Source organism: Curcuma longa, chromosome 3, assembly GCF_044706935.1.
Source record: "Curcuma longa cultivar G26 ecotype Majalengka, Jawa Barat chromosome 3, ITB_CL_G26_1.1, whole genome shotgun sequence".
NCBI lineage: Eukaryota > Viridiplantae > Streptophyta > Magnoliopsida > Zingiberales > Zingiberaceae > Curcuma > Curcuma longa.
This window is the reverse complement of record NC_133863.1, coordinates 9,045,053-9,056,555: the sequence shown is the minus strand read 5'-3', so window position 1 is coordinate 9,056,555 and position 11,503 is coordinate 9,045,053. Positions and strand designations below refer to the sequence as shown.

The 11,503-nt window shown below is 35.5% G+C and overlaps 1 protein-coding gene across 1 annotated transcript; it reads left to right on the top strand.

The window, feature by feature from the left end:
* The first annotated feature begins 1,073 nt into the window (after positions 1-1,073).
* LOC141825128 (protein CHAPERONE-LIKE PROTEIN OF POR1, chloroplastic) lies at positions 1,074-9,544 on the top strand. Its single transcript, XM_074712519.1, has 4 exons — positions 1,074-1,301; positions 1,399-1,502; positions 7,410-7,854; positions 9,277-9,544. The coding sequence occupies exons 1-4, from the start codon at positions 1,156-1,158 to the stop codon at positions 9,425-9,427; spliced, it is 846 nt and encodes a 281-aa protein (XP_074568620.1). The 5' UTR covers positions 1,074-1,155; the 3' UTR covers positions 9,428-9,544.
* The last annotated feature ends 1,959 nt before the right edge of the window (positions 9,545-11,503 follow it).

Below are 11,503 nucleotides of genomic sequence, written 5' to 3'. Positions count from 1 at the left end.
ATTTCAGTTCATCAATTTGTAATTCAATTTGCTCATCAATTGTTTGCAGAGTACTGTACTCGATCGAGAAGGATCGTTAAGCTTGAATTAATGTAATTATGATCGTTGTTACAACCTGTAACAAGAACACTAAAGAAAGACAATAAAAAAAAGAATCAATCCATGTGATGATTAAAAAAGAGAGAAAAAAATGATGGGACCTGGTCGTGCAGTCGTGCCATGCATCAAACTGTTGTGGCAAATGTAGCCATTGGACGAGATGTGGGTTCATGTTGGTGTTAAAGAAAATAAATTGTGGAATTTACCTAAACACGCTGATAGTTTTCTAAATTTACTGAAACACACTTTAAGTTTTTTTTAAAAGAAAAACAAAGATTTCAAAATAAAAAAAATGATAAATCCATGACCTGTAACAAGACCGACCACTAAAGAAAGCGTATACGACGGCCAATCCGTGGGATCCTTTGATTGCATTCCCCATTTAGAAGAAAATTCTTAGAAATATATCCTTTGATTGCATTCCCCATTTGGAATAAAATTCTTACAAATACGCCGTAGCTGGGGATCGAACCGCAGTTATGATGTATTTATTGAAATTTTTCTCCAAAGTATTTAAAAATCAACACTTTGAACTCGGTGCAGGTGATTGGAAATTTGGAGTGTAATCGAACCAAGCCAAGTCGAATAGTAAGAGACCGAGCTCAAGTTCGGTTCGTTTTTCTTAAGTTCGAGATTCGAGTTTTAATTCAATGGTTGTGCAATCGTGCCAAGCATCAAACCAGTTCAGACTGTTGTGCCCAATGTAGCCATTGGACGAGATGTGGGTTCATGTTGGTCTTAAAGAAAAAAAATTGTGGAATTTACCTAAACACGCTGATAGTTTTCTAAATTTACTGAAACACACTTTCAATTTTTTTTTGAGAAAAATAATTATTTCAAAATCACCGAAATACACTTTGAACTCGTGCAGTGATTGAAAATATCAATAAAGTTTAGGAGTAAAGTGAAATTTCTGATTAAACTTATACACGTGCGCATCGCCTTAGGTTTTGTCTTCCTTCGCAGCCCTCTCGGCGGCCGCCTGCTCCCCTTGCTTCGTCGCGGCGTCGCCGCCTCTCCTTTTCCAGTTGCCATTGGTTGCAGCAATAGCCAGAAATGTCGGCCTATTGTCTCCCGTGCAATCCCACGAGAGTTCCCTACTGCAAGGTGCCGACTGGAGCATCTAGTTCGTCGCATTGCTTTGTTTCACCACTGAATCAAAGTTTTGCGGACAAGATTCGACCTATTACCTCTAAGGGCGGGTATATTAGAACGCCTTCATGGTTATTCTAGTTTGAGAAACTTCGATCTTGTTTCGATTGTCACTGTATTTGCATAAAGATGCCTCATCTGTTGCAGGAAATATTCTACTTCCATGGATAAATTATGTGTATCTAGGAGATCTCACTTGGCTAAAACATTGGTGCGAGCAGCTTTCGGTGATACGCCTGGTGATTCACCTTGTAAGACGTCTCTAAAGTTATATAATATATTTTTGTTATGAATTCATATAGGGCTTTAGTTTGTCATGAATTATGCAACATTTGCAAGTCTGTTCTGTTTGTGTATGAAGTAGGCTAGGATTCTCAAATCATAATCAACTTTTCCATTCATTCAAGTAGATTTAACTTAACTTGTTAAATCAGATCAATTAATTCTTGATAAGTACAACTATCAGTCTCTGGGGTAACTATGAAGCAGATATATTTCACTCCTTCACATGGTCAAAAGACATCTATGTATTAAACCCTGATTAATCGTTAACCAGTTGTCCTTTATCAGACAAAGTAATATATTAAATTAAAATGACAGTAGGACAAAAGATGAGCTCAAAATGCTATGTATCTGTGGCAATTTACCAAAGGGTGCACGCAGATTTGAGAAATTCTCAAATCATGCACCGTACTTTGAAAATGACCAAAGAGCGCACTGATTTATGGTGGCCTTCTTGTTCTACCCCTTCCGTCAATATTAACTTTCAACACATTAGTTTTCAAAGCATATCACATTCAAAAGATTAAATATAAAAATTATTTTTATGGTTTAGATGCATGCAATCTTAACATTTCTCTCCCTCTCTCTTTACTCGAGGAAAGCAAATCTCTCTCTCCGTTAAATATAAACATTATTTCTGTGGTTTAGATGCATGCGACCTCAACATCTCTCTCCCTCCCTCCCTCCCTCCCCACTCATGGAAAACAAATCTCTCTCCCTTCCTCTTTCGCCTGTTGATTTATACAACTCGAGTTTATTTTATTTAATTTAACTACTAAAATCAGAACCAAGATTTGATATCAAAACTACCTTCTCCAAACTCTACTTTTTCATGTGGTTGCAAATTCGTAGAAATCCAAATAGTCTAGGTCCATCAGTGGATTTTGGTCAAAATCCATTGATCGACCTAGAAAGCTTCGGTTGCTCTCATTCCAAGTCATGTGAGTTTCTGAAGTGCCAAGGACTCCAAATGTATTCTCGTTTACTATTTTCGGACTTTCCTCGTTGTGCAAAAGAGAAAAAAGTTTTTAGCTAGAACGCTTAGGTTGAAAGTTAGCATAATACTGGAACATTTTTGGACATTCCTGAAATAAATAATTGAGGACACCTTTGGATGTCTTACGACCTCAGAAATCCACAGGACCTGAAATGAATGTAATCTAAACTCTCTAGGTCGATTAGTAAGTTTTCACCGAAACCCACTGATGGACTTAGACTATTTGGATTTTTACAAACTGGTACCTATCCGGTAGGATTGAGTGAGAGGAAGGTAGATATGATGCCAAACCTTAGTTCTGATCAAGGGACTAGTCTCTCCATACTAGGCCCTTGATTAGAATCTATCAGGCCTAAGTTAGGCTTGGTCTCCCCATACCAGACCCTTGATCAGAATTAAGATTTGATACCATATCTACTTTCCTCTCACTCAATCCTACTGGATGAGTGCAAGTTTGCAGAACCTATCAAGCCCAAGTTGGGCCTGGTTTCCCCACACCAGGCCCTTGATTAGAATCAAGGTTTGACACCATATCCATTTCAGGTCCTGTGAGTTTTTGAGGTCACAAGGAGTCCAAAAATGTCATCCATTACTTATTCCTGGTTTGCTCTCATATCAGGCTTAACGTGGTTCTAGTTTTCAGACTAGGCTCAAGCATTTTAGTTGAAAGTTAACACAATACTGGAGCACCTTTGGGGAATTCGAAATAAGTAATGGAGGACACTTTTGGACTCCTTGCAACCTCAGAAACCCATAGGACCTGAAATGAGTGTAATCTGAGCTCTCTAGGTCGATAAGTGGAAGGTAGATATGGTTTAAACCTTGTTTTTGATCAAAGGCCTAGTATGGGAAGACCAGACCCAACTTGGGCTTGATAGGTTCTGATCAAAAGCTTAGTGTAGGGAGACCATATCCAACTTGGACCTAATATAAGAGCATATCAAACCCTTGATCAGAATCAAGGTTTGACACCATATCTACTTTCCTCTCACTCAACCTTATCAGATGGGTGCAAGTTTGTAGAAATCTAAATAGTGTAGGTCGAGTTTCGGTTAAAACCTATTGTTTGACCTAGAGACCTCAGATTACATCAATTTCAAGTCCTTTGAATTTCTGAGGTGGCAAGGAGTCCAAATATGTCCTCCATTACTTATTTCGGGCTCCTTAGAAGTGCTCCAGTATTATGCTAACTTTCAACTCAAACGTTCTAGTTGTAGACCTTTTTTTCCTTGACACTAATAGGGAAGCCTGAAAACAGTAAAGGAGGGCACATTTGGACTCCTTGGCATTTCAGAAACAGTGGAGTTTGATCAAATCCATTGATGGACCTACACTATTTGGATTTCGACGAATTTGCAACCACATAAAAGAGTAGAGTTTGGAGAAGGTAGATTTGATGTCAAATCTTTATTCTGATTTTAGTAGTTAAATTAAAAAAATAAATTTGAGTTGGATAAATCGACAAGTGAGAGAGGAAGGGAGATATTTACTTTCCACGAGTGGAGAGAGAGGGAGGAGAGATGTTGAAGTTACATGCATTCAAACTATAGAAATAAATTTTATATTTAATGGAGAGAGATTTGCTTTCCACGAGTAGAGAGAGAGGGCAAGAGATAGATATTGAGGTTGCATACATCCAAACTATATAAATAATTTTTATATTAAATTTTTTGAATGTGACATGCTTTGGAAATCGGCATGTAGAAAGTTAATATTGGCGGGAGGGGTAGAACGGGAAGGCCACCGTAAATCAGTGCGCCCTTTGATCTTTTTTAAAGTATGGTGTGTGATTTGAGAAGTTTTTAAATCTACGTGCAGCCTTTGGTAAATCGCCGATTCATCTGATAAGTCCAATTTGAAAGCGAAAAGCAACAAAAATTGCTATCCACAAGAAAATTGTAATTCATTAGTACGTGCAATTTGGTTCCTTATGCACATTGAAAGTTTTAAACATAGTAAAATTATTATTGGTTATGTGTCCTACAACCCATGATGGGTCATGTTTACCTATTCAGGATACAACTTGGAGCCTGGTTTCTTTTTTACATGTTCTCTATTGGTGAGTTTGCTCCTGAAACGGTCTCTTGGTCTACCAAAATCTCTCCTTATATTACACTGTTTTTTGAATGTTGCAACTCCTTTATGATTTTGATTAAATGTATATAGCTACATTATCCATTTGCCCTTCTAAGATTGGATCTATCTCACCTTGAATTGATAGGATTTCTCTGCTTATTCACCTTAGACAATTTGTTTTCAGCATATGTTGTTGTGCGAGTAATACATTTAAAAAAAAAATGGAGTGGGTAGCTGCCAACCTGAGTTATGAGTTTTTGTTCTGACTATACCAAAAAAGTCATTAGTTATAATAACTTTATGAATCCATTGGGAGTTAACTTTATGAATCCATTGGGAGTTTTTTCTGACTATACCAAAAAAGTTATTGTTCATAATTGCTTTTTCAATCCATTGGTTTAACTGAGTGCACCTAGAAAACTATTGATCCAATCCTCACTAGGTGACTTTCGGGATCAGGGGTCAATTTTAATCCAGTCTGTCAAAGGCCCTAAATTGACATTGTCATCTTACAATATGACAAGATTTGATCCATTTAGCTGCTAGCCAAGGAGCAGGTATCAGCTGACTAATTTGTAATTTCTTCACTCTCTCTAAGGTGAGCAGGTATTAGCTGACTAATTTGTAATTTCTTCACTCTCTCTGAGGTAAATAGTTTCTTTTGAATAAGATTACAAAATGATTACTCAAGATGAATAAGAAGCTTCCTCAATATCTTCTACTTTTCCTTAATCATAAATATAAGATTAGACTGATTCATAAGAAACTTCAAATCTCGGGAGATAACTAGTGCCGTAGGGTCAAATTTCACTCATGATCATCACAGGGAACAAAAGATGACTCTTAGCAACAAGTGGGCAGCAACTGGGCCTAATAATTGAGCAGTCATTTTAAGATTTGAGTCTCTATATTGCATAGGATTGACCTCGTTTCATTCCAGCCAATTTGAGGAATTCCCATTAACAATACTATAACTGATGGAGGTTATAAAAAACTTCCTTGCTCAATTAGTATTTTGACTCGGATTAAAATTCCAGGGATAATCCTCCCAATAATTGTCCCAATCTATCCAATTCCAGTGTTTACATCTCTGGTTGTTTGTGCTTGCATAGTAACATCACAGATTTTTTTTATTTTTACCTTCAAGTACTTTACACGATCATAGATTAATTATTTATGAATATAATAAGAAAATTGAAGAAGAATTTTTTAGTCACATCTAATCCCGTTTGAAATTAAATGATTTGACACACTACTAAGGGCTATGAGATACAATCAGAAATAATCAATCCCTCACCAACTTGGACCAATGTGTAAAAGGAATTTGGAATGAAGCCAATGTTAGACAGAATAATCAAGTTCTAGCAAAACTGAGGCAGCATTGGCACGGAAATGAGTCAAAAGATGGTCAGTTGGATGTTCAGAAAGGATCCTTGGTGCTCTAGATGGAGGAAGATGATGGAACTCAGGATGCAGGATTTCAACAAATTCTAATGTGGATGGAGCTTTGGAGTTTCACTGACATTGAGACGTTCCACATATTGCTACTTGGGCCGCACAGTGCAGGAATGATAAAAAAATGGATGCCAGAAGACTCATTAGAAAGTATTTCTCTCTTCAGTATTTGATTACATACCATTTAGGATTGTGCCTCAGTAAGCAATGCCTTATTCAGTTTCCCTGTAGAACAATTAGATATTAGGGTCCTGTTTCTACGAGGAAAGGAAACAATTAGGGATAGAAAGTGGGAAGTTTAAAGTTCATAGGAATGATTAGGAATTGTTTCCCTAGCTTTGGTTTCCATGGAGAGAAGGTTCTTTTTGATTGTTTCTGAAAGGGAAACCTAAATTTCAAAATTTATTTGTCTAAAACATAAATCAAAATATATTTTGAATAATTTCGTATTTTCGTAGGTCAGATTTGAGCTCCATTCCAAGTAAAAGTGAGTCTTCCGCCCACAAAATCATATAGAGAAAAATTGGAGAAAGTCTTTTTCTCCCCCTCACCCTCTTTTTCTGCTAAAGGAGACAGAGAACTTGACACTGGAGAAATCTTCCACTCACCTTGTTTCTGTCTATGTTTCCTTTTCTCATAGGAAGTGCGTTTGAAGTCTTTTTTTTCCTTCCACAATTTCTAATGGTTGATTCTCCGATTATTAAAATGATATTATACTCTAGTTTATCTCTTCGTCCTATATATTTTTAGTTGTTATTTTTTGAATTAAGATATTAAAATTTTATGTTAAAGATAAATTACTTATTTCTTCTTCATAGTCATTAAATAAATCAAATATAAATCTTAAAATACCCTGTTTTACTATATTTTATGTGATATCATAATCTTATTTATTTTAAATGGTACAAATAGTAAACAATTCATTTCTAAATTTTATTAGTGATTTAAGATTTCAAATTTTTCACGGGTAATAAGTAACTTGTATATTTATCAATTAAGTAACATGATAATATTTGAAATTATTTCTCCTGACTCTGTTGGAGCAATATGACCGATATTATGGTTTTTGAACTGGCAAATATCAATACTGGCAGCAATTCTTTGAACTGTGATTTAGAGATGGTGGGCCTCCATTCTATCAGATTGTCCTTATTTCTTTTCCTTCCTGCCTCTGGTTCTGAATTACTGACAACTTCTATTATGTATGACAGACAGTTGTTCCTTATTGTACGTGTCATGGGTTTATGTTCCATCAGCTTGTCTGTACTACTGCTTACTTTGTAAAATTATAATTCTGATTAAACAGTCTGTACACTTTTCAGCCAATATTTGATACTTCTTGCTTCAGCTGTTTTTACTAGGATCCATGTAAAGGACCCATATAAGCGGCTTGGGATAAGCAAAGAAGCATCCGAAGAAGAAATTCAAGCTGCTAGAAATTTTTTGGTGCAAAAATATTCTGGACATAAGCCAAGTGTCGATGCAATTGAATCAGCTTATGATAAGATCATCATGCAGAGCTTATATAATAGGAGGAGACCAAAACTAAATTTAGACAAGAAAGTGAGAGATATTACTCAATCCCCAGTATATAAAGCTGTGACAAGTAGATTTGAAGCTCCATCCACTAAAGTCATCTTAAAGACAGCCTTAGCCTTCATTGTGCTTGGAGTACTCACAGTTCTCTTTCCAACCGAGGAAGGGCCGACACTTCAAGTGGCCATTTCACTAATAGCAACAATATATTTCATACATGAAAGACTTAAGAGTGGCTTGCGAGCATTCTTATACGGGTATGCTTCAATGTCTTGATTTTGTGGATTCCTGCATGATTTATCTATTAGCTTGTGCATTTATCTGGTGTTGTAGTTATTGAAAGAATGAGACAGTGAGAAAAAGTAAAGAGAAATAAACATAGGGGAAGGGGAAGGATAAACATTGGAACCTAATTCACTATAAAATTTTAGCAATGAAAGTAAAAAAAATTCAATCCTCAATCACCATATGTTGTATCTATGATCTGATGGTGAAGAAAGCCTAGTTGGGTAACATCAAGTGGATTTTATTTGATCCTACATGTTGCTCCTACCTACTTAGATGTTGGTTAATTGAGGATGAAATGAGTTCTGCAAGTATTCAGACAATGTTTGAACAACAAGCTTTTACTTTGTGAGTAGAAGAAAATGAAATTATGAGAGTGAGGAAGTGAAATTTGAAAAACCATCGATTTATTCCAGAACCTTCCAGTTTCATTTTGGTTTATCTCTCTATTGAAAGAAAACAGTTTGTTTAAATTAGAAGGTACCCAGCCGCAACCAGGACTTCATGCCCCTCGGTCTACCCAACCTACTAGGACTTCCTGTTCGGTGTCTGGTCCTCTTGATTCAAACACGAGAGCCCCTACTTCCTTTGTTTTTAAGGTTCAACCCACATGGTTAGATCCGGATCATGGTTCATCCGGCGGTTAGTCCGGTAAAGAGCGGCCTTGCTCTGATACCAATTGTAGGGTCTCCAAGGATGTCTGTATCTCCACAATGACATGATATTGTCCACTTTGGACCTAAGCCCTCATGGTTTTGTTCTTGGGTTCTCCCCAAAAGGCCTCATACCAATGGAGATACTTTTCATCCTTTTAAACCCATGATCTTTCCCATGTGTTTTAGATGTGGGACTATGTTTGCACCTTTGCAACCCAATAGGTATAACCTGACGGGGTTAATCTCCTTGCCTCTCTGCATGGACCCATGTTCACAAAATTAGTCAGTTGGTGAATTAATATTGCTGAAGTCTTGCCTTTTCTAAACATATTAACCTGGAAGTGTTATCCTTTATTTCTTCTACTTACCTTGAAATGCCTCTGTGCCCTTGAGATCTTCAATCAATCCAAAATCACCTTTCTCATTTTTGGCAAACTTGATTATATTGCTTTGAACTGTCTGTGAAAATAATGAAGGAACAAAAAAAAATGCTGCTTAGTTGCAAATCAATCACTGCCCTATTTAAACCTTTTGCAACTTGTACTCAAACAGAAACCAAGTTCTTGATCACGTCTGAAAGAAACACAGGATTATATAAATCTCATGTTTGTTTTCTCAACTCATATGCTTATGTCACCACCTATAAAGTTGCGCAAGCATCTATTTTTGAAAACAATGACTGTCATTGATTTCTTACTAGATTTCTTTTCTCATTAATATTAACGCTTGATCCTTCAGGGTTGGGGCTTTCATATCTTCATGGCTGCTGGGCACGTTCTTGATGGTCTCTGTAATGCCGCCATTACTCCAGGGTCCCAGGAGTTTGGAAGTGAGCACATCCGTATTAAGCTACATTCTTCTGTGGGTTTCATCCACTTATTTGAAGTGATTATGTTCCCTAGATCCTTTTAATGTTAAGTAAACGAAGAACATCATCAAACTCTGCCATTGTTCTTTATGACATGTAGTTAATATTTATCTTTTGAGAAGAGTTCAGGAAATCAAATTGCTTTTGCGTATGCACATAATCTCTGATGTGAAAAATATGTTTTCTTTTCCAGAAGAGTTGATGTAAATGAGAATCGATCCACCAAGGGAATCTTATGCCTTTTCTCCAGACATTGGCACTAGCATTTCAATTCATAATCTGTGTTTTATTATTAATTAAGCATCTGCAGTTGTATAATCATGTTAGCAATAAAATGGAGAGACATGAAATCATGGGACTCAATTATTTGTGATCTAATTAAGAGGTGGGATGCGTACATTGAATAGCAAACGTGCATATTTTTATATGGTAGATGATGATAATTTAACTCAATGCAGCTGCAGCAGAGCCCTGTTGGCTATGTCACACGTTTCCAGTCTCAGAAGTGTTGGCATAAAAAAAAACAACATTTCAAGGAATATATTTTAATAATTTCATAAATTCCCTTTTTTTTTTTTAAAAAATGTGAGATTTTTGTTTTAAAAGTAATATATATATAAATCTAAGTTTTGGGAAGTTTAATATAAATTTTTAGAATAATGACTTGATGACAAAGTTAATTATAATTTCAGTCTTTTCGGATAATTTAAATTGTAATAAAAAATTCTAAGATTTTTATGACACTTTTCAATTGTAATAAAAAACATTAAGAATAGAGCACATTACATTACTTAGTGATGAATTCTTAGAGATAAATTGGAAACGTACAAATATTACTACTGTTAGTTGGGTTGTACCCATGGTGACCTATTTATATGGACCACAACACCATGATGAACAAGTAGCTCATGATCCTAACTATTTTCATTAACTAATTAGGTAATAATTTTTCGATCCACTAGAACTTTAGGAAATAATACTTCTCTCTTAAATTTACATATGCATGCATACAAGTGTTAAGTACCTACATATTTTTCATGTAGAATGACATGAACAAATTGTGCATGCATGTTTAGAAACTTATAAGTATTTCATGATGATGATGGATGTTTGGATGTCTCGTGTTTAATTAGAGTTTAAAGGTTAAATGTGAGGTTGAATCAATTAATTAAACTAATTAAGTTGCATGGTTGCCTCGTGTTTAGTAGTGGTTTGGATGCTTAGACATGATGATGGATCAAGTTAATTATAATTTGACTCAGTTTGATAGAGCATGCAATTTGTTTAGGGTTGATTTATTTTAACTCATAGATTTTTGAATTTCCCCCTCAAAAATCTCTTTAATGTCCTTATTTTCGTCAAGAATTGACATAAAAAAACCAACAATAGAACAAAGAGCTTTAGATGTTCATCAAAGAGATTTTTTTTTCTTTTTTCAAAATCTCCTTGATGAACAATTAGATAACAATTCAACTTACATTGACACAAATATGCTAAATAAAATCTCTAAGAAATTATAATATGGTGGTTTTCCTTTTAGAATTGCTAACCATTTTTTGAATGAAAGTGACCAATAACAACCCCATGAAGAACTCCTAAACTTCAGTAACTTTTACAAATAACACATCCACTTTACGATTATCAGGACCACAGGACCACCTTGCAACCCCACAAGTGCAGGCTCACAAGTATCCATATATCTAAAAGATGACATTGTAAGAAGATGAAAAATTTAAAGTACTATAGAGATAAAAAGATGAGACTGAATTTTAAGTGTGATAACGAAAGCCGGTTAACTTCTCGGTCGGTCATCCATCGTAAGCTATAGCTAGGCAAGGGTGACATTGGAATTTCCCCTTGACAAAACAAATGCAAAGGACATGAGTAGGAAAACAATTGAAGGAAAGGTAGATGCACACTTAAAAGATCGATGTTGTTGATATTTAATTAATTAATTAATTTTCAATTAAATTTTAGAATCGATCCCCTATATATAATTTAAAATATATTCCTCGCATTAAGTTAATTAAACTTAAGGATATATGCCTGACTCACAGCTAGCATTGCATGAACACATTTCTCTCTAGGAATAGTACT

What these genes read in the sequence shown, in the direction of transcription:
- LOC141825128 (XM_074712519.1), top strand. Translation starts at nt 1,156, where the DNA reads ATGTCGGCCTATTGTCTCCCGTGCAATCCCACGAGAGTTCCCTACTGC. An exon ending in CCTATTACCTCTAAGGGCGG is followed by an intron (nt 1,302 to 1,398) that starts GTATATTAGAAC and finishes CATCTGTTGCAG; the next exon opens with GAAATATTCTACTTCCATGG. An exon ending in TTGCGAGCATTCTTATACGG is followed by an intron (nt 7,855 to 9,276) that starts GTATGCTTCAAT and finishes TTGATCCTTCAG; the next exon opens with GGTTGGGGCTTTCATATCTT.